The following is a 24380-nucleotide window of genomic DNA, read 5'->3' on the forward strand; positions in this document are numbered from 1 at the left end:
ACTAACTCTAAAAAGGCAAGCCAGCAGGTGGGCTTGTTACTAAAGATTGAGTATAATCACAGATTTTTTTAGTAATATTAGGATGGGGCTCTACTAGGATGAGATGAGATAAGCACATAATTGGATGATTAGGTCCTACTATTATAACCAATGACTCTTAGATTGGAATCCATGGGATTATCCAACTTTTTTTTTCTCGCACTTGGATTGCCCACAAGGGCTCCACTCATCTGGTAGGTGTCACCAAGTTGACGGGATGTCACAAGTTCGAAACCCACAGGAAGCGTCCTTTGCTGCAAGGATGAAGATGGATGTACTCTCGGGTGGGCAAGGGGAACCTCAAGGGTTTTATAAACTCGGAGGGTGCCCCCTCAACCCAGCTGGATATCCTCCAACTTATCTATCAAAAAGGAAAAGGAAAGGTCTTAATGCCCAGCTTGGCTAAAAAGAAAAAAAGTCAGGAAAAAAAATCCAATGTAAGCATCCCCACTGTTACAAGAGGCAATCTACCAAAACGGGATAGCAATTTTGAGTTTTTGGCATCAAAGATTTAATAATATTAGCCATTGTCAGTTTAACAAATATTTCATTCCTAATTTGATGGATTGGCAGTTTGACACATGTTCCTCATTGTGCTTAACACATTTACTGGAATGCCTCAGCGATGGCTATTTCATCATATATATATATATATATATATTTATTGGGGGTAGCTACTTACTCTGATCATGCCTATCGCCAGCTTATCAAGCTTTTGAGACTTTTTTTATTTTTTTTCTCAAATCCTACCATAAAATGTGTTCTACATTTGATTTTATAAGAATAGACTCTTGATTGTTCAATTCTGACACATGGGTAGATTTTTATAGGGTTTGAAAATGGATATTCTATATATTTTTTATAAATATTTAAGCTGAAAAATTCATAAATTTTCATAAAAAAACATCCAAGTGTCATTCTATAGCAAATTGATTGTGCAGAACACATCTGCATGGTCAGATTTGCGAAAACACCCCGAAAACCCTTTTTTTATGGTTTCCTTACTTTGGCGATTTTGACCCTGTGTTGTTATCCATGTATTAATGGGACCTTCAGGTCTAAAGCCGGGTCTCAATCGGATCTTTTTATTTATCACCCGAACCTTATAGTGTTTGGTACGGATCTGGTCCGGGTAAACCCAACCCGTTGACACCCCTAATACCGATCATACAAAGTCAGGATATTTTTCATCAACCCTAAAGTTTTTAAGGTTAAATGATTTTTTTTAGGAGAAAAAGCGTTATAAACGTGAAGGTCTGGACCTTTTCCTTCAACCCAGGTCCATTCCATGGCGTGTTTGTCGGAAATGATTTCCACTTTCTTTTCTGATCCAAGCAAACAGGCAACCTACTTTCAATTAAGCAGCACATGCACCAAATTAATCACCGCATACCCCTTTTGTCTTCCCCTGTAGGAACTCACAGAGGGTCTCTCTCTCTCTCTCTCTCTCTCTCTCTCTCTCTTCTGGTAAGGGAAAGCGGCGAAGATGGTCACTCCTATAAGAGCATCGAAGAACCCAATCAACGTTTTGGTAGGATGGGTGAGGAGGCAGCCCCCGAAAGTGAAGGCCTTCCTCGCCGTCGTCTCGGGGATGGCCACCCTAGTTTTCCTCAGATTCATCGTCCACGATCACGACAACCTCTTCGTCGCCGCGGAGGCCTGTCACGCGCTCGGGATCTCCGTTTTGATCTACAAATTGATGAAGGAGAAGACCTGTGCAGGTTCCCCCCTCTCCCACCCATCTTCATCTTTTTCTCCATTTCTCTCTCATAGGGGCTTCATAAGTTTGAACAATCTTGTCTTTTTCTGATGGAAGCGAAATGGGTTTTCCTTTTTTTGTTATAATTGAGGGATTTTACGATGTTGGCCGATGAGTTTTATGGTTGTTGCATTGATTGGTTAGCTTCTATTGGGAATTTGCGGTTTTTCGTATTGATTCTTCGCTGAGATTGTCGTTTGGAATTGGATGCAGGGCTTTCACTCAAATCACAGGAGCTTACGGCGATTTTTTTAGCTGTGAGGCTGTATTGCAGCTACATGATGGAATACGACATACACACTCTGCTTGATTCGGCAACGTTGGTTACGACATTGTGGGTAATTTACATGATTCGGTTTAAGTTGAGGTCGAGTTACATGGAGGATAAAGACAACTTTGCAATATATTATGTGGTGAGTTTTGGATCATTCTATCCATCTATTTTCTTTATTATTTGCACTTATTTTTTTAAGATTTTAATTGTCTGATTGATTAGTAAACTTCAGATCATGGAGTTTAGCAGTATGAGAAACTGGTTGGTACTCAGGCATTTTCTATGATCGTTTGAAATGGATGATGAGAATGTAAACCATCATTTTCTGCCATTCCTTTGTCGATCCTATAGCTAAATTGAAACAAATACGTGCTTAGCGGTAGGTTCTTGAGTTTTTTTATTATTAATTAAAGATCTATGATGGCGGTGGCCGGTCAAAGTTGTAGAAACCAATCCTGTTCAAAATTATTAGGCAAAAATATTGATGCTATTGGCATACCTCTTGTAATTTTGACAACTTTAAAGCATATCTTTTATCCTTCTAACTACAAAAATGACATAATTTGTTAAACAAGATAGTGCTAAATGATAAAAAATATAGAGACCGGTTTGTAAGATTTTACTAAACATGGAATGAGATATCAAAAAACTAATATGGTCCATATCAGTACTACTCAAATTTGTTAGGACAGACCAATTTGTTAGGAGAGTAATGCGATGGTTCTGCCCACTTTCAGGTTCTGCCCCCCTCAAAAGCAGAATTTTTGGTATTTTTTCTCATATCTAACACCATAGATGTGATCTATAGGTTTTGTTTGGTGGAAACTGGCTTTTGGATCACCGGAATCTGACCTGTATACAGTTTTTTCTGGTGATCCAAAATCAATGGCGATGAAAGTATCAATTTTTTCCGGCTCATAAAAACATGTTTTTCATCGAAAAAACATGATCCAAGAGTCAATTCCTACTAAATCGAGCATGCTTAACACATCAAACTGTTCAGATCTATCATAAGACACTTCAAAACTGTGGGGCAGAACGCGGCAAAATGAGAAATGGAGCATAATATGTTCAGTTGTCCTATATATATATGGAAACTACAATAGCGACTCCTGTTTTTCCCCTTCCCTTCTTAAAGGTAGAGAACTAAAAAATAGTCATATATATAAGGGTTTTATAATACATACTAAAGCCCACATCATGTAGCGCCTATGTCATAGGGATTCGGCCAAACAGGTGCGGCACCGGGTGCGGTCAACCCGACCCTGGGTGCATTGACCGCACCCAGGGTTATTTTGGTCCAAATTTTTTTTTTTTTTTTTTTTTAAATTTTGCCCTATGAAATGCGCTGCGGAATTTAAAAAAAAAATCTATTGACAGCTGACCGCGCAGCGAGACCCGCCCCTTGCTGGATTTTGATTTTGATTTTGATTTTGGCCTTCATAGCTTCTGTCTCTTTAGAGTTTCCTATTCCCTGACGAGGACTTCCAGATTCTTCACCTCTCCCCACCCCTTGCTGGATCCCTGCAGGTAGTGATGAGAGAATGAAAGGACGGAACAGCCAAAGCGTGGATGCCTGCTTGCTGTTGTTGCTCTTGTTTTATAAAGGAGCACTTGTGTCCACAACATTTGACGAGCTTTGTTGGCATCCCATGCTATTCCTGCCTCCAAACAATGAATTCACAGCGTTGGAAAACATATTGTTAACTTGGAAATGATGATCCATCTTCCTCAAAAATTAAAACCAAAATTCAAGAGCCTTTTGAAGTCTTTATCCTTCAACCATCCAGATCTTTCTTCGTCAAGGATTTTCTCTCTCCATAATAAATGATAATGGTGGTGGTAGCCTTGGTGGCTTTTAGTATTCACTTTTCTCTTGACGAGATGGGTGCTCTAGCCGTAGACTGGTGTAGACCTCTTTTTTCCACATGTCAAATCCAATAAATTTCTTTTAGCTGTCATCCAGAGTCCAGACCGGAGATCTGTGTGCAACTGTATATAAAATGAAATTTGAAGAACCCTAAGCAGTGGCGTGGCAGTGGCGGTGGAGCCGTAGGCCTCGTGAAGACTCTCTCTCCAACAAACCACATCAAACCTTTCACTTATATTTTTTTCTGTGAAGACCAGGGAGTTTCAGACATGATTGAATCATGACAGTCAGCAGAACACAACAGGCTGGGTCGATCAGATTGCCAATCCTTTCGGTTCATCAATTTTGTCCCATTGCGCCAAAGTACACAACAAGCAGAATGTGGGTAACAAGTCTTCAAACAAACACACCAGCAAAAAAAACTGGTTATAAGTCATATATATATTTTGCCGCACCCCCGCACCTAGGTTTTTTGGAAGTGCCGCATCCCCGCACCCGCACCCGCACCCATGTACCATAGTGTAGTGCCATTTAACTTGAAAAATTATAAGAGAGAGAAAGATGTAGACAACACATCCTCTTGGGCACCACGATTATACGAGTACCACGATCACGTGATGATCACACTTTGAGGGTCTAAGAACATGAGTACCATGATCACGGATGGAGAGGGGAAGTCCTCTTTCATTAAAGAATGAGAGAGAGCTCCCAACAGCTACAATTCTAGCCGTTGGGAGCTAGTCAAACTAGTTTTGACTTGACTCCCATATATATTATTATACTATATACATAATATATATATATATATGTATATATACTTATATTACATTAATCTTAGCACCCCCCTCAAACTTACAGTTACGGTGTCTCACTGTAAGTTTGAAATTACAAAAAAAGAAATCCATTACACAAAATGTCTTCATAAGCTTCATCAAGTTCTTCTATTTGGTGTCTCTTCAAGGGGTGCTCAATCATATGCTCCATTACATAAAGGATCTTTAGTATCATCAATTCTTGATATTCTCGAAATGTCTTTAAAATCATTCATACTACCAATATTTGGAGAACCTCTAAAGAAAGCAAAACCTGATCAATTTAACAAGAAATAAGTATACTTATATATATATATATATATATATATATATATATATATATATATATATTATGGAGAGAGGATGGTCAAGCACACAAATATAAGATATGTACAAAATATTTCATAAGTTAATTTAACATTTTTCAAAATCATTTAAAGTAAGAATTAATTTTGAATATTCATTAACTACAAACATGATAGTCATTGACAAACTCGACTTCAAATAAAGAAATCATAATTCTTAATTCATAAGAGAACATAATTGCATATTATCAAAAAGAGAAATGCATGCAAAAAATATTTTAAAGATAAGTTCATATCTCATTAATTACTTAAAACATTTGCATTATTCAATATACACATATTTATCACATTAATGCATAATAGACCTAAAATATGAATTTTCAAGCAATCATTAATACCATGAATAAATAACCCACAAAAGAGTTTAAATCCCAAGATATTTTTACACAACGTAAGATACAAGAAATGATTTCCATCACTTAATTAAGAGAAGTCAAATGCACCAAGATCAATTATATCTTTGGAAGCAATATGAGTCATGCAACTAAAAAAGTCACTTATGAATCAATTTTAAGAGATAATAATAAACAAACTTTCAAGAGCACATGTTTTGAAACAAGTGAAAATACAAAAAAAAGGAATCCCCGTGAGAATCCACACAAATACAATAGGAATGCATAAGCACCAATTTACCAATCAGGTAATACAAAGTGAGAACAATCTCAAGAGCAATCAGATGCACACAATAGCCACCATGGGCATATACATAAGAGTTTTTACTAAGGAAATGCATAAACTTATGCAAGACAACTAATCATGGAGTACTCATGCAACTAAAGCATATATATTGCAAAATGCATGAAAATATTTCAACAACCGTTTCTCATAAAAGAACAAATGAGTTTAGAGAAATTATGAAAAATCTCATACATCATAATGAATAAAATTTACAAATCAAAACACTAGTTTGACCACCACAAGAAAATCACCTCACTAGACCTTCAAACCTCAAAATTTAAGTATATCGACTACTAGAACAAGAGCACAATTATAAATGTCAGCAACAATTATCGTTGTGACCATACACAGACAATACAAGGCTCCCTAACAATACAAATTAAGAGATCAATTACAAATGTCTGCAACAATCATCTTTGTGACCATGCATAAAAAATATAGGGCTCCCTGACAATATAAAAGAGTTACAATTCACAAGAGGTGCACATAACTCACCTTACAAATAATTGTAAAACTGTAAACAACATTAGTTTCAAGAGGTGGACATAACTCACCACACTGATAATCCAAAATCTCTTATAAACAACATTAGTTTCAACGGGTGCACATACCTCACCACACTCATAAACAACGTCTCTTGTCTGCATAAAATAATATTTAAATAAAAACATAAAAAAAGAGAGGACACACAAGGTAATAGAGTTTGTAATGGAACCAAACTAATGTCACCAATAAGAATATCATTTTTAACAATCTTTCAAAACGCCATGGTTTCAAAAATAGATAGCTATCATAAACAAGCATAATTATAAGCATCCATAATAATAATGGCCAATCAACAAATGAGTGATGCAATACACTCATAAATCTAGAGATCAATCAACTGTTAGTTAGAGTCAAGCCACAAGTCAACAATTTAAACTGACATAAAACGAGGTGCACACAATTCACCTCAATAAACATCTCTGAACAAAAATCGAGGCCAAGAGAATGATGCATCATATAAAATTTTGTGATGGACAATCCAAATGTCACAAAAGGCAATTCATACTTACATAATTCCAATTCCAAATAGGTTAGTTCATATCAAATATTCGATTTGAAAAAGCAAGTTTCAAATCAAGTCCAATAATGTTAGGTAAAAACCTTATAAAGATTTGTGCAATCATATGCACACAAGATATTAATTTATAAGTTTTCATAAACCTTATAAGTAAAGACAATCGAGGTTACATCAATAACAATGAAGAATGAGTATGACCAATATAAACAAGCTATATAGAAAGATAGCTCAATCTAGTCTATTATGAGACAACAATGGTATACAACATAAAAGGGGCCAAAACTTACAATGATTCTCAACGAACCATACACAAGACCAAGAGCATATCCAACCACAATCAATCATGGATACTCGCAAAGAAATTAAAATTCATGCATATCCAATAATCTAATAACTTTAAGGCCACATAAAATCCACTATAATATTTAATATTTTATAAATGACAAGAATCGTTAATCAAGAAAATTAGTGTCCATTAGGGGCACACCAACAAAGCCTACAAAAGGGCATCCATAAAAGGCTCAAAATAAAATTTTCATTTGTTTAACAAGAAATGAAGATGTATAGAAAACATATAATCATAGTAATTGGAGTTCTTAAGAAACCGCATACTTACTTTAGAACATAGTTTTTAATATATTATAGGAATATGCACAAACAATTGTAAAGACACTAATATACCCAAAATAAACTTTGAATTAATATGCAGTGAAATGAACGTCTCCAAAGATGTTCACCAATCAACAAAGTGGACACTCAAAGAGTTCCACCAAAGCACCACAAGCCACAAAATGGGCTCACACACAAAATCCACCCAAGGTGGTTAACACAATAATATTCTATTGATGATGAAATAATGCAAGAAGGGGTTGAATACCTTCAAGCACTGACAAATCATTTACCACTAAATGCAAAATAAAAAATGGAGGATTTATCATAAAGAGCTGAACAATATGCTACTTATGAGTTAATGTCTAAACACAAACTCTAGTTTCAATTTAATTTTTAAAGAAAACACATTTTACACGATCAAGAAATAACCATAATATTTCAAACAAAATTTTCAAAAATATATAAATACCCTTTTTAAAGGTAGAGAACTAAAAAATAGTCGTATATATGAGGATTTTAGAATACATACCAAAGCCCACATCATGTAGCTCCATTTAACTTGAAAAATTATAAGAGAGAGAAAGATGTAGACAACACATTCTCTTGGGCACCACGATCACGTGATGATCACACTTTGAAGGTCCAAGAACACCCTCGCTCTGATACCATGTCACGAAATGGCACAAAACACAAGACATTCCAAATCGTAATTTAAATGCCAAATCAAAATACATTTGAATACTAACAAGATACAAACTAATACAAGTTTTGTGAATAAATGATTTCATTCATAATGAATAATAAAATACATAAAAACCTCACTACAAAAATACACTCAAGAACACTAAAAAATATCTAGAACTACTCATCACTCTCTCACCTTACAGAGGCACCCACCCACTCATATTTATAGAGAAAAGTAGATGAGAGAATAAGAGAAGAAGTGGAATGGAAGGGGGGAGTCCTCTCTCATTAAAGAATGAGAGAGCGCTTCCAACGGCTAGAATTCTAGCCGTTGGGAGTAAGTCAAACTAGCTTTGACTTGACTCTCATATATATTATATATATTTACAATATATATAATATATATACTTATATTATATTAATCTTAATAGACATCTGGTCCTGTTGGTTCCATCCAGGTCGCTCATCGTCCATCCAGGCCGTCGTCCGTCACTTGTCGGATGGAGGCAGTGTGGCCTCTTCGATGGTCCAATACCTGCCCTGAACAAAGGCAGTGTGGCCTTTGCATCACTTGCTAGACAACATCTGTGTTAGGTGAAAAGGGGAGATGTGTGGTGTTGCCGGGGTGGGAGCCAGTGACAGTGACCGCAATCGGGGATGGTGGGTGGAAAGTGAAGAGGGAGAGTAAGAGCCTCTGCTTTGGGTAGAAAAAGGGACAAACAAAAGTCGTTTGATCCTCAGATCGAATGTCTCCTATTGGTTCAAACTAGTAAACATAGTTTGCTGGTATACATATTCTAGTTCTCTCTCTCTCTCTCTCTCTCTATATATATATATATATATATATATATATATATATATATATATATATATATATATATATATAGGAATGGGTGACCATCCAACCAAAAGAGGGTCCAAAATCTACAACCAACGACGATCAGACGACTTTCATGCAATGCTTGAGCATCTCATCGATCAGACCTCATATATTTGTTTCTTAGACTGTATTTAGTAAGAAATATGCTTTATACGAAGACTTTACAACATATAGACATGTTTTTTCGAATTGTGAAGACTTGACAACTCGCAGTGCATTTAAACTTTACAATACAAAGTATTGTGGGCCATTGACTTTTAGCGCTTTCAAAAAAACATCTAAACATGGAAAAATTCATAATCCAAAACATGTCACTCACTAAATGAATGATAAAAATCCAATATGTAAAGTCCGATCGATGAAAACCTCGATCGTTAGGGAAGGAACGTCGTCGATTATCATCGGGTATAGATTTTGGACCTTCCTTTGGTTGGACGGTCTCCCTTCCACATATATATATATATATATATATATATATATATATATGAGTAATTGTGTGTGTATGTATTATATGTACACATATCATAGTACTAGTAAGTTTAATATATATTTATTGGGGTCTTGATATAGCATTGCATTCTCAAATGGAAATATATTGCTACAGTCGATTGTATGTGCAATCAACTTAGCAAAGTGCCCACTCCCCTCCCCCCCCCCCCTGCTTTTTTTTTACGTCTAATGCCATAGATGTGATCTGCATGTTTTGTTTAGTGGGAACCAGCTTTTGGATCACTGGAATCTGACCTGTATACAGGTCTTTCCAGCAATCCAAAAATCAACGGTTCTAATGCATCAGTTTTTCCTGATTCATAAAAACATGTTTTTTGCCGGAAAATGATCCAAGAGTCGATTCATACGAAATCGAGCATGCTAAACACATCTATGAGGTTAGATTTAGTCAAAACAACTTGCATGTTGAGATTCTAACTCGATTGTAACAAATACAAATTCTGGATGCAGGTAGTCCCGTGTGCCATACTGGCACTTGCTGTTCATCCTACAACATCACATAATATAATTCATAGGATCTCCTGGTCTTTCTGTGTTTACTTGGAGGCTGTTTCTGTATTGCCTCAGTTACGTGTGATGCAAAACACAAAGGTGAAAACTTTAGTATTTATTTTTTGAATTCATGATGACTAAGCATGCCTTTCTTGAAATACTATCACTCTTTTGCAGATTGTTGAACCATTTACTGCTCATTATGTATTTGCTCTGGGGGTTGCTAGGTTCTTGAGTTGTGCACATTGGGTCCTTCAGGTATGAATTTCCATCTGAATTCTTCTGTTCATTTGTGTGAAAGCATCCAGTCCTTATTTTTGTGGCTTTTGTTTGCAAGACGTTCAATGGTACATATCTGTGGTGTATTTTTCCAATGGTACGCTTTCATGTTTGCTTGTATTCCATGCATCATTGTATCTACAAACTATCCTTATTTATATGTGTGTGCATGCATGTAACTCACGTGGATATTTAGAACATATCGGTCTTAGGTACATGATTTAGGCAATTACAATGACCAAATCAATGCTTTTCTTCTGATTATTGTGCCTGATTTATAATGACCCTGGTAAGATATGGGGGTTATCGGAAAAGCTTCTGATGAATCATTTCAGCTGCTTTACCAGGACATTCTGTTTTTACTACCATTCCAAGATTCTCCTTTTAGATGAATACATAAGTCAACTGTTGTCTCTATGGTGTAACTATTGAATATTTGATGTGTCATAGTATCTAAGTGTGATAAAAAAGCATCTCATGCTAGATATTGCATTTTAAGCAATGGACCTTCTGCATCAGGTATTACTAAATCAAACAGAAATGCTTTATTCTTTTGGAGGAAGTTCCTTTTGCTTACAAAATATTCAAACTTTCATGAATTTTGGATCATAGAGCTTCTCTAAATATTTCTTCTAGTATAATGATTGGATATAATGCCCTGACGTATATGTCACTGTATGGTTTGACCTCGTGCTGCTTGAATAAAACTTTTGGTCATGTGTGTTCATTGTAATGCACAAATATGTATTCTTGAAGTGTAAAATATGTAATACTGACCAACGGGGGCTCCACTTGTCTTGTAAGAGAAACTAGTGCACGTCACCTTGTGTTGGGACCAGAGTTACCGGAAGCGCCCCTATAGTAGGGGAAGCGCGCTTCCCCGATACGCGCTTCGGAAGCGCGAAACATCGTGCTTCCGAAATGCGTGGGGGAAGCGTCCCCTTTTTTTGGGAAGCGCGCTCCCCCCACGCTTCCCCCTCGCCTCCCTCTTTTTTCCATTTTATTTTTTCTTTTTTATTTTTTTTTTCTTCTTTTTTCGCTTCCCCCTCGCTTCCTAGGTCGCTTCCGGTTCGCTTCCTAGGTCACTTCTGAGACGGTTCGTGATTCGCTTCTAAGTAGTCCCACGCTTCCCACTTCCTAAATTTTTGAAAGTGCCTCACTTCCCGCTCCCGCTTCCTCTTCTGACAACCATGGTTGGGACGTTGCAGGTTCAAAACCCAATCGTATAGTTGTATAACTGATCGGGGTCTGCCTAACCCCAGCTTGCCTTTCAAAAAAAACGGAATACTGAAAGAATGAAGAACATAAACAAGTTTCCCTGAATAACAATCAATTATTGCACAAATCTCATGTCTCGGCTTAATTATGGTCACTGACTCTTATCATAATCGGTTTGTGGTTTAGCAATAACATTCATGGTTTTTGTGATGTAAACTTGATGAACTTGATATTATCCGCTAAAACTTGTAGTTGTTAACACTTAGATATAACTGGCCAGATGTGGCAAATAAGTAAAACATAAAAGAAATGTTCGAGCTGAGAAATCTCTCAAAGCACAATGTCATTTATCAATAAAACTGAAAAAATATATAATTGGTGGGTACTATTCTCTTTTGGTTGCATGGAAATATCTGCCAACTTAGAATGGTTATGGTTTGGGGGCTGAATGTCTAGACAGGCAGTCGTCAAAACGCACAAATGATCCAAATGACAGGCTGATTTTCCAAGGGAGTTGACATACACAAGATTATAGAATCTGACATGCTGATTCTGGACCTTAAATAGGGAAGGATTTTGATGCAGGGAGTTGGCTATGAAAGCCAAAATGGTTAAGGTGCACAATGGGTATAGACTTTCATGGTGAACTGGAGCATCATAGGTGACAAACAAGGGCGGGCCTAATTGTATGTGGACTTGAGCTGGATGAGCCAAGTTTGTGGAGTTCATGGGAACCTTGTCTTCTTTCATTGTTTAAGTGGAAAAATGATCAGATGGGCTATGATGAACCATGAGTTTGGCAACCTGCATTATGCATGTCAAACATTGTCATAGATTCATTCGAGAGTGAATTCTGAATTACCTGCTTCACATCCATTCCTCATTAGAACATTTTCGTGAAACTTGTGGAAAAGGACTGAATGCATTGGGCTTGGTAGCTTTTCTTCAGGATGTTGTTTATCTTTTCTATTGGATTGTTTTGGAAAAGCAAAATTATTGCATCACCAGGTGCAGGAATAAAGTGCATCACAAAAATTGTGTAGAACTAGAGTGCCTGCATGAAACTACAATTGTAAAGAAAGTAGATGAATATCTGACTCTTATGAAGCTGCATGGCGTTTTACTAAGTTTGAAGTGTACTATTTGCCATGTTGAACATGGTATGTGTTTGACATAGGTGCTGGAATAAAAGTAGCCTTTACCTAAGTCATTCCCTTTTTTTATTCTGAATCTATTAGAAATTATCTTGATAAAATGGTCAATATTAAATAACTTGGGTGGAATAAATAATAGAAATTTATAATTTTTTTATTGAGTCTTGGAGGGAATTTTTCAGTTTTTGCATGAAATTCATTTGATTGTATACTAGAAATATCATGCACAACTTTCAATGAATATGAATGCCTTATTAGAATCTCAAAAAAATAAAAAAAACAGCAAAAGTAGTAGTGAGTTTGGATTTTCTAGAGTTTGGTTGAGAGTGTTGGATTGGATTATTGGGGTTTTCATATATCATTGTGTTAACAAAAATTTTGTGGTAAAAGAAATATACACTCATCTTGATTTCACAAAACCTTTTCCAAATTCGTTTAAAAGATATGGGACGCTCGTTTTAAACATCGATCGTCCCTCTCCACGAGAAGGTAAAGCAGAAGCATGTTTCAACCTCCGTAGCTCGAAGCTCACTGTCAAAAAAATCCAGATTTGGGATTCCAACTCTTCACAATGTGAAATATGCAATGAATCAACGTGTATAAGTATTTACACAAGAAATAATAAAAAGGAACGTGAAAACTAAAACATAAGAACAAACTTTCGAATTGATCTGGAAAATCACTTTTTTCGGACTCTAGGTCCGTTTGTCTTTTAGGCTCCAAACAACTGCTTTTTTCGGTCAGCAGCACATCCGCGTAGGGTATGACAATTTAGGGATCAAGAGAGAGGCAAAGTGAAGGCAAGGCTAGGGTTGGCGTTTTCTCTAGGGCCAGCACTCAGACAGGGGATTTCTAGATGATCAAACTCTAGGCGTCAAACTCTATTTATAGGAGTTTAGGATTGGATACAGATAAAGGGTCTTCAGGATTCGAATCCAATGGATTTGTGATTATCTCAAAGGGAGGATAAGGCTTATCCAAGAAGAGTCTTGTTTGAAAAACTTGTCTGGAGAGTTTGGATGCAACAGGAACAAGCCTCTTTGAGGCTTATCCCTTCATTCGATGGGGTGGGCGACAAAGACTGTTTGCCATCCGGCCACTGGATGGAAATACCGCTTGTCGTCTTACAACTGGATGACAAAACAAGATTGTCGTCTGGATGCTGGACGATAAACCTAGATTGACGTTCGGACGCTGAACGACAAACCTGGATTGACATCCGGACGCTGAACGACAAACCTAAATTGCCTGTCCCAACATTAGACGGCAAATAGGGTTTGCCATCCCAACCATAGACGATAAACATGGTTTGTCGTCCCACACTTGAGGGCTGACGCCGGACGACAAAATCGCCCCAACAGTGGACGACAATCCTGGTTTGCCATCCCACGTCAACAGTGGACAACAATCCTGGTTTGCCGTCCTGACGATGGACGACAAAACTTGTTTGTCATCCCACACACTAGACGACAAACCTTTATCGGACAACAAAGCCTGAAAATTGGGAAATTTGTTTTATTTTGGGTGTTTTTGACATTTTGGTAGGATTTTCCTAAAATTCTAAGGATAATACCTAACTATTTTGGGTTTTTTCCTAAACTAGAGTAGAAACTGACTAGGTTTTGGGATTTTTGTCTTGTGCCTGAGAAAATACTTTTTAATAGTGTTAGTACTTTGGGAATCGTGAAAAATTGGGTGTCTACACATCGTTGGTTTTATGAATTTTGAAGTTGACTTCAGAGGAAAACTGAATGAAAAATTTACAACCATTGCATGTTTTTGTTTTCTTAGAGAGTCAAGCTAAGGATTTCCCTTGATGGGATTTGAATCAAAGGCCCCTCAGTTAAGATAGTATCACTCCAGCCATTGAGCTATCTTATTTGACTCGATCATTACATGTTTTTCACTTAAAATTTGTGCTTTTGTATTTTCAAAATGGTTTTAGCCCAAAAGAAATCCTGGTTATTGTTTCTAATGGAGGAGTCGATGAAAACTTAAAAGTTTCTTCTCTTTTTAAGGTCAATTAAAATTGCGACACATTCACTTCATGCAACTTTACAAGATACATCATATCGACAGTTAAGATCTAGTAGCTCCTTAGTTCTGGTGCTATGACTAACCAATCCTTGGATTGTCAATGGGAGGGAATATTGAGTTCCAATTTTAAATGAATCTGATTTTCCTGGGTATGACTATGCAAACTAGTTCAATTAAGAATCTCTGTTGGATTCAGATAAGCTGCTTAAGTGCCCACTTCTTTGTTCCCCTTCTAGATTCATCTGCTTTTCATTTACCATATTGTCCATGCTTTTTGGATTTTTTCTAATTCAACCCACTTTTCATGTCAAAAATTTCTAAAACATTCATATTCTGTGTATACAAACTCAAGTTCTAGTCCTAACAGGAGCTTCAGTGTCATGATTCACAGCAAGCTACCTGATAAAATTGTTTTAGCCAAAAGCTAATAGCAGCTTTGGAAATGTCCTTATTGAGAAGTCAACAAGTCTGTTGATTACTCATAAAAAAAATCGGTTAAGTGGATGATGTGATCGCAACATTTGTTCATATGTCCCAAGCTCTTTGCTTGTCCTTTTTCTTTTTGTGATAACCGAAGACATCATATTGATTGCTTAATTATGGACTGTTTACATAGATTGGATGCCTTCGTTTTCATTGACAACCTTTATGTTTTTTCTTCTTTTCGGTCCTGGATCCTACATTCATCATCATTCAAATGATGCATTAACTAGCTGCAGCTCTCTGCAATGATCCATCACCCAGTATGTCAGAGTGTAAGAAGAAAAGTCTTGTGAACAGATGACATATTTTTTCCTTTGTTACAGGTTTTGGATACTCGTGGACAGTTGCTGACTGCTTTAGGATATGGCCTATGGCCTTCAATGGTGCTTCTCTCTGAAGTTGTACAGACTTTTATTCTAGCAGATTTCTGTTACTATTATGTTAGGAGGTGATGAATTTGGTACACTTTCTTTTTGCTTGTTGATTTGAGCATTTCTTTTTGACCATATGAGCTCTGACAACTTTTGTCATTTTGACAGTGTTTTTGGCGGGCAACTTGTTTTGCGCCTCCCTTCTGGAGTGGTGTAAACCTGAGGCTCTGCAATGATGTACTTTGTGTGTACTGCTTTTATGGTAACTTACCACAGCTAGTGTTCTCCTATGTAGAGTATTTTGTATCTTTCATGGGAATAAACTAATGAATCCAGAGTTTTTCATGATACATTAATTTATGGGAAGACTAATGGAAAGGGTTAGGATTGCTGCTTCTCTTTAGGCAATGCTTATGTAAAACTTTTTAGTTGCACAAATTTACAATTTTTGTCAGTCTTAAAGATGTAAGCTTGCATTCCACTGGCAGGGGATGTTCATGGAACAACTTTTTATTAGATTGATTTATATTATTCTTGGCTTATTTGAAGACGCAGCTGGTCCTCCATGTTTCTTTGTGTGACAATATCCACACATTTTTGTGTCGCGTTCTTTTATTTGTGCTCTGCTGTACAAACTGTTCCTGGTTCAGGTGTAACGTGTGTTGCAACACTTTGCTCATCTATGGTCTGCTTCTTGCATCAGTTACTCTGTAGCAGTAGTCACTAAACTCACGTGATATCTATCATTGCCTTAGGACACGCATTAAACTAGCTCACAAAGGATTCAGTCATAAGCATTAAGCATCAGCTATCAAAGACACAGCTAGTATCTGCAAAGAAACTTGTATGAAAATCTTTAACGTGCAGAGTGAAACATAGTTCAGTGTCTTTGTATCATATAGAGGATCCATCACTTCAACTGAATCCAGTTATTCCTATGCTGGATCTGATCACCGTTCAACAAATTTCTACCTCTATATCTATCTATCTCTATCTCTATAATGTGTTTGGACTATAGGATGGGTGTAAGATTAGCGACATTGACAGTGCTGGTTTCTGGTAAAAAATGACACATGAATTGGATTTCACAATCTTCGTTTGATTTCCTTTGGTACGCCTGTTCTTGTGGCCAAAAGGTTTTCTAATATGCCATTGGATTTGGGTCCTTGGTTTTATGGTGAATGAGCTTGAAGGAGAAGGCATATCTTGTACATTTTGTAGAGAGCGAGTCAGGTCATAGGCACTCCTGATGGTATTTGGATGCAGTTCGACTTCACGATCAATAACCTTGGGCAACCTAATAGTAAACCTATAGCATGTTTTCAATGACCTGTGATTCTTGGATTTTCTCAAGATCTTGTGATTATATCTCAATCACAAGAGTTGTTTCAAGGTTGATGAAACATGAGAAAAGTACAAGTTGTGATTGTGATTGCCAGCTATGATTGCTTTTAAATTGAATTTTGTGAAAGTTGCTCGCAAAATTGACCTTGTGACCAACAATTACAGCTTTTACTTTCTCAGCTGGGTTCGTTCATCCCCACCTATGACGAAAGCAAACATGCCCCTAGTGATCCATGACACCACTTAGGCTCTTGACTAACACCATTGGTTGGACATTTTCCATTGAATCTGCATTGGGCTTAAGATCAAATCAAATCTGCTTGTCTATTTTGTATGTAAGATTAGGATTCACATTCCTACTTGCTGCTGAAACTTTGTAAATGGATTTGGACTCAGATCAACCATGATCCTGAGATTTTGGATCTAGATTTGGACTCAGTTCAACCATGATTCAGTCCATCTCCATCCGTTTGCACCACTGTGCGGTGCTCTACAATGAATGCTCTTAGTCTGCAATGGCTGCATCATTGCAACTCATTATTGTACGGCCCCACCGACACAAGTTTTTAATGCAGGTGCAATGGCATGCGGGTTGTTTAAAATCTTGCAAGTGGTAATTAATTATTAGGAAAAATTCAGTTTAGAGCCCCACTTTTTGCCTAATCTTCCAAAAGACTCCCATGGTTTTCTGCAAAGACACTTCAACACCCAACTTTTACTAAAACTGTGCAGTAGAGGCCTCAAGTTAATTTCATGGTTAAGATCTATAACATATCTTTTTCAACCTTTGGTTTGTAAAAGATGCGTTTTTTTGCCTATTTTTGTATGCAACAAGGGCAGTTAAGTATTTTTGTTATACACAATAACCTGAGTTACTCCATGTAAGGTCTATATTTGACACTTTCATTGTAAAGTAGTTGGGTCTTGACTCCTGAATTCCTTTTCAGAAAATATGAGACACTTTTCTGCAATTTCAGCTAGTACTACCATAATTTATAGGCCACTGTTGCAATCCAACCATCAGCTACCTTATTGGTCACTGACCCAAGTGGTATTCGATCATTATTACTACTTTGATATCATCATTGATGGTCCACTGTATCATCTTTACTCTCACAGCTCATATACCTATTTGGGAGGGAAGATACAATGTTGAAACAACTAGATACAGCTCTATATGATGTGTGGCATCGAAGCTAAGTAGTTAGTGCGTAAGAATCATTCTGCAATCTACCTGCCATGGAAGCTCACGAGGGCACTGAAACAGGGCCACGGTCAATATTGCACCTCTTAGCCCGTAACAGGACTGGTTTCTCTTTATTATACAAAAAAAAAACACTACCTGCCTTTGACATTCAGAATTGCACTGGTTGGAAAGAGCATGGGATAAACCATATGGCTTGTGATCAATGTTGTTAAAAATGCACCTCAAGGCACAAAAGGCATGCCTCGCCTTGAGGCGAGGCCCTTTGTGCCTTGAGGCGCTAGCCTTAGGCGTAAATGTCCTGAGAGCTATGAGGCGTGCACCTCAGGGTGAGGCATGCTTCATATATATTGGGTCAAAGCCCTGATTTGACTCAATTTTGGGAGTAAATAGAAGAGGCCTCTCCCTATCCCTGCTCTCTCATCTCTACTCTCCCTACTCTCTTTCAGTCTCTACTCTATCGTCTCTCTCTTTTGCAGTCTCTCTATCGAAAAGAACAAGAAAAAGAAAAAGAAGAGGCTGACAGGCACGCTCTCTCTCTCTCTCTCTCTCTCTCTTATGCATTTCATTAAAAAGAAAATGCACACCTTGTTCTGCATATATTGTATAATCTAATATGCTTTGGTGCTAAGGTGACTTATAACACATCATTGTAATGTTGGGTAGTTGTTCCCCCTTTTGAGTGAGTGAAAGGAACATATCGGGATAGTATCCCATATACCCTTATAGCATTTTTTTATTTATTTATAATTTTAAATATTTTTTTAAGTTTTCAAAAAAAAAATTTGAAGCTTAAGGCTTCGCCTCAGTTTTTTGTGGAGCTCCTCGTTTCATCTCAACACTTTTCACAACATTGCTTGTGATGTTCCTTCTAATTTAGATGGATCCCAATTTCCTAAATATCCTGGTAATTCTCAACAAAGGACTAAGTCTTGATCATGTTCATTTTTTCACATTTTGTTGTATAATTATTATTAAAATCAGCATTTCTGGCATAGTTTTCCATTCTAGTATCTCCTACAGTACTTTAAGCAGAAGCATGATTTAGGCCTAGCAGTTCAGATTTAGCCATTGGGACACGTGCATCGTCCTCCAAGAACCCTGGAAATTAAGGGATCTTATGCTCTGTTTGAGAGCTCTGAATTGGAGGCAGTTTCCTCAATGTACTGTGCTGTTGTTTAGGAGCAGTGATGTTGCCAAAAAAAATGCATATGTAATGGAGTTGACAGCCCCAACATCACATTTAGACACCATTCGTGGTGTTTTTGTCACCCCCATCTTCAACACCACATTTTGGCAAAATCATATTTTGGCAACACATGGAGTTGATGTTTCCATCCTAATGCAAGGCTCCCAAACATAGCCTTAACTGCGTTCATGTCACCATTTGGTTCATCATACTCTCTCGGACCATAGATCTAGAACGAAGGCGATGTGGATATGTATCCACATTTTAGTGAATGTTTGCTTGGATCTGCTCAAATCAAGGTTTCTTATGCAGAATATCTCATCTTATTAGCATGCTAAGTGTTTGGTCTATTTTTTCAGTTACTACTAACCACCCAACCAGTGAGCAATTACACTCATCAGTACCATTTTCTCAGCACTACCAAAGAAACAAAATGTATATATATATATATATATATATATATATATATATATATATATATATATATATATAGAGAGAGAGAGAAATGTATGATGATGATGATAACTAATAATTAATAATGTTTACAGATTATTATCAAAACCAGATGCAGGAATGAGCAGTGGCTCAGGGGCACTTTGGCGTGCCTCCATGAGTAGTCAGGCCTGCATAGCATGGACATTTCTCCTTGTTACCATAAGTTCCTGGCGGGACACAGCTGCACACCCTACAGCAGCTGCCACACACCTGTATGCACCTGTCCTGCCTTGAAGCATCTGAGCATCTCCCTTTGCATGCAGCATCACAGTCTTACAACATCCAAAACCATAACCCCCCACCCCACCAAAAGAAGAAAAAAATCATACTACGTTCAAAAAGAAAATACTATATAGTTGCATAAGAAAAAGGAGAGATTGGTTATAAATTAAACAAACCATGGCAAGTTTATTGATTACCTATGGAAGGTAAGCTAGTTCCATCTCCATCCCCATCACCAACCTACAATATCAATATATTCATTTTTTTTTCAGTTAGTATGACCTTAGGGAAGTTAAAATGATGCAACATGGATTCATCAAATTTTTCTTTAGACTTACATAGTGATACTGTTCTGATCCAAGTCTGCCATCAACTAGATGAAGTGTAAATAGAGAAAGAGCAAGGCAAACAAGAAGCAACTTAGGCAATGCCATGAGAGAGCGAGTGTGTGTGTATCATTGGTGATAGTATGATATCAATTTATAGTATTATTGGACTGGTGCTGTTTTAATGGAGCTTGGACCACCAAAGGGTAAAGGGTAAGAAGGGTTGGTGAAGTAGGGATGGCCACCGAAACTCATTTTGAAGAATAGGTAGGTGACTGCTAATACCAGTGTCACGTGATGGGCATGGGCCCATACTTGCCTTTTGCTGGTTGGCACGTGCGACCATGTCTCCCTATTGGTGGACACATGCAGGAAAGACGACAAGCCACACGCTCAAGGCATGTACGCATGCTTTGATGATTGAGCCCGTGTCAGGTTTAAAACTTTAAAGCTTGCCGATCTCAGGCTTGGGTAATTGAGAAAACTACAAGATTCTCAAAGGAAAAATAGCACGGTTAAGACTATGGGCACGTGTGGAGGGATTAGTGCGTGCATCAAACAGGTACGTCCTTTTATGCTAATAAAGGGTAATACTTTGGATACATGGACAGGGTCTAATTCATTGGGTGACTGGTTTGACATTAAAAGCATTGTGGAGTAGTGGGCTGCACAATGGAGGATGGTTACGTGAGACACCACCTCCATTACCTGGCCAATGTATGATGAGTGACATTGCATATCCTTAGCCTAGCTCACGTCAAGTTTATTGGGTTCAGGGTCTTGTACACCATCGACCTAAGGCCTGGGCTCATCGGGGGCATCAACCGGTTGAGGAGAACGCTGAATACCCTGCACGTGCTCTATGACGAATACAAGTACGCTTTCTGTGTTTGATTATACAGAAATCGCCAATATTAGGTTATGGGCCCACAACACCACACATTCAGCTGCGCGTGGGTGCGTGTAGGGCCTTTCGACGTTGTTTGAATTCTGGCCACGCATCGGTACCGCTGACCGTATGTCATCGTGGGGTGACATGGGTCACCGATCATTCCGGCAGTCTGTCGCAAACAACGACAGATGATGGCGATGCTATATTTTTGACGTGACTGCTGCCATGGGGCGATCGTCGCCATGGGGCGGCAACGTTTCCTGACATCACATCCACAAAAACCTCTGCCATTGGGCGATGGGGTTCTTCGTCGATGAAGTCATCGTAGGGCGACAATCACCAGCGGTGATGGTCATCGTGGGGTGATAAACATCCCCGGCGGTAGATCAGATCCATAAAAAAAAAGGAGGTTCGCTGTATTACCTGTGGCCATCAGGCTGCAGGGAGGTTCTACCAGGGCCGAGATCACCGTAGGATGCGTTGTCGGTGGGAGGATGTGATCGCCGGATTGCCAACAACAGAAAATCTAGAAAGGGGTTTGAAAACCCTCTTTTCCCTTTTCTGGTTCCCACAACCATCAGGCTGAGGATTCGACCGATGGTTTCTCGTCGGGAAGATGAGAACGTTGTGGATGATGGTGGCCTTGTCGGCGCCGCTGGCTGCCCGACAACATCGTTGGTTTACCGATAGCTTCGGCGACAATTATTAAAAAAAAGAAATCAATTCCTTACCTATTTTCGGGTTGTCACCGGGGTTGTCACCTGGAGCATCGTCGTGCATCGCCAGGGGAGGTGACCATCGCCGACTGGGCACCAACGTCGGTCGCTGTATGCCGATGTGGGTCACCGTGGGGCAATGAAAAGGAGAAGCCCTTCTAGTTTCTCAGAAAAAATGGAAACAAAAACCCAAGGGGGTTTCTATTTCTTTTTATGGAGGAACCGGACCGGGTCTAGCTTTATGACCCGGTAACAGGCTCGATCCAGACCCTTTTCAGGGTGGATCAGGTATGATGTTTTTCATTGGATCAGACCCAGACCCATAATGGTTCTGGGTCTGATCCAGGCTAGACTCTGGTCCAGTTCAGACTGGGTCTAACCTGGGTCCATTTTGGACTGGGTCCAACCTGGTCCATTTCAGACCGGGTCAGACCCGGGTAAAGTTTAGATCGGGTCAGACCCGAATTCAGTTCCGACTAGGTCAGACCCGGGTCCATTTCAGATCGGGTTAGACTCGGGTCCATTTCGAACCAGGTCGGACCCATGCTTCTGCAGGGTCCAGGTCTAGACACCATTTGGCCTGAACCAGATCAAAAAATGATACGACTCTTTTCGACACCGGTTCAGAGCTATTTTTGATTGGTTCCTTCTAGTTTTTCAATGGTTCCGACATGCTAAGACCCTGTTTTCATAAATATATGAAGATATAGGGATTTTGGCATATGATTATAGGGTTTTATAAACTTTTGTTCATATTTGGTACTGGTTCATAAGGTCTAGAACTAGTTTGGACCCTTAGATGACCGGTCAGGGCCATTTCAGACTGGTTTGGGGTGTTTTCAGATCGGTTCGTACTTGAGGACCTCGAGTTTTACCCATATAAGCATGTTTTTGTTATTTTTCATGCTTTATAAAGTATTTATTCTAAATAATGCATGACTTATGCATGTTAATTCACATGTTTTGTGTTGGTTAACTTGTGTATGATGGTTTTAAGCATGAATTATGACTAAAATTCATGACAGTTAGTTTATGTATATTAGTTGAAGCATGAACTTGTATTATGTCATGAATATACATGCATTAAAATATGTGCATGGGCATGCTTCATAATATGAATAGGTTTTCGGTAAAAGATCTTGATTGACCGATTCATGTAATCACCAAAGTGATCTGAACCATGTTGATTAAAGTTTTTTTGGACTGTATTAAGATTCATTATTATGATTATGTGTGAATTTATGAAACATCGATTATATCAAAGGTAGGACGTTGTGTTCCAAATTTACACAAGATGTGATAGTAGATGTGTATTCCAGCCCATGAAGCATGTTTGTACCCAAAGGTTCAGTGCTGAATTGCCTCTGGATACACGATCTGCTAGTTTCATCAATTGAAGTCAATTTTCTTGAGAATTGAAGAGACAAAGCAACTATAAGTATTGTCATTTTTACCAAAGTGGAACAATAATGGCTCAACTATGATTGTCTCTGAAAATGTAAAAATAAAGGGTCTCACTTTTACCTTTTCAATACGAGTCTCGTATGAGCAATAATAGTAATGTCTTTGCATTTTTCATTCTTTGTTGTATCAGGTTCCTTCCTTATCGACGATTCTAGTAATATCCCCCTTTTAGACAAATCTAACTTTTCAGATTGAAAAGAAATCATGTTATTCACTTTGGGCTATATAAATTTAGATTTGGCCCTTAGAATTGACAAACATCTCGCTTTTACAGAGCAGAGTACAACCGATCAGAAGGCTGCCTCTGAGAAGTGAGAGCGCTCGAATAGACTTAGCCTGTTGCTTTTGCAATCTCGGGTGGATAAGAATATTCGAGGTGTCATTCCTCACTATAGGACAGTGACGAAATTTGTGGGAGCCATTGAGGCTCAATTCGTCACTTCTAATAAGGCAAGGGCCAATACACTCATATCCAAATTAGTGTCTATGAAATATATTGGTGACAATCACATTCGATAGTACATTTTAGAAATAAAGAATATTATGACTCAATTGAATCATATGAAGTTTGCCATATCTGACTCCTTCTTAGTCCATCTGATCTTAACTTCATTACCTACTGAGCATGGACCTTTCAAAATCTCCTACAATACAAATAATGACGAGTGGTCTTTTAATGACCTCTTGGCCAAGTGTGTTGAAGAAGATGAGAGATTGAAGGGTGAGAGGGTGTCAAGTGCACATATGGTCTCTCATAAGAATAAACAGATGTCGAAGCAAAAAAAAGCTCATTTAAAAAAGAAGAATCAGAAGAAATCCACTGGGAAGAGTTCAAACTCTTAGGCGAAAGCTAAATCTCAGTCAAAAGGCTCTTCTATGAAGTGTTTCTTCTGCAAAAAGAAGGAGCATAAGAAGGTGGACTGTTTGAAGTACAAGAAGTGACTCAAA

The 24380-nt window shown here is 38.1% G+C and overlaps 1 protein-coding gene and 1 long non-coding RNA gene across 2 annotated transcripts; one reads left to right on the forward strand and one right to left on the reverse strand.

Annotated features, from left to right (window-relative positions):
* Positions 1-1428: 1428 nt before the first annotated feature.
* Positions 1429-16124, forward strand: LOC149817892 (uncharacterized). Its single transcript, XM_089984384.1, has 6 exons — positions 1429-1760; positions 2012-2211; positions 9997-10137; positions 10216-10296; positions 15533-15657; positions 15749-16124. Exons 1-6 carry the CDS (start codon positions 1526-1528, stop codon positions 15795-15797), a joined length of 831 nt encoding a protein of 276 aa, XP_089840510.1. The 5' UTR covers positions 1429-1525; the 3' UTR covers positions 15798-16124.
* Positions 16125-19823: 3699 nt separating this feature from the next.
* On the reverse strand, positions 19824-20277 carry LOC149817893 (uncharacterized). The gene is made up of 2 exons (XR_016427318.1): positions 20232-20277; positions 19824-20084 (listed from the first exon to the last, which is right to left on the reverse strand). It is a non-coding gene; the product is annotated as an uncharacterized LOC149817893 (long non-coding RNA).
* Between the last annotated feature and the right edge of the window lie 4103 nt (positions 20278-24380).

This window comes from Nuphar pumila, chromosome 13, assembly GCF_984573655.1.
Source record: "Nuphar pumila chromosome 13, dmNupPumi1.hap1.1, whole genome shotgun sequence".
In the NCBI taxonomy this organism is placed as follows: Eukaryota; Viridiplantae; Streptophyta; class Magnoliopsida; order Nymphaeales; family Nymphaeaceae; genus Nuphar; species Nuphar pumila.

Excerpts from the sequence above, each read along its gene's own strand:
- LOC149817892 (XM_089984384.1), top strand. The coding sequence starts at position 1,526 with ATGGTCACTCCTATAAGAGCATCGAAGAACCCAATCAACGTTTTGGTA. Across the intron at positions 1,761-2,011 it reads GAAGGAGAAGACCTGTGCAG|GGCTTTCACTCAAATCACAG; the intron begins GTTCCCCCCTCT and ends AATTGGATGCAG. Across the intron at positions 10,297-15,532 it reads GTGCACATTGGGTCCTTCAG|GTTTTGGATACTCGTGGACA; the intron begins GTATGAATTTCC and ends CCTTTGTTACAG.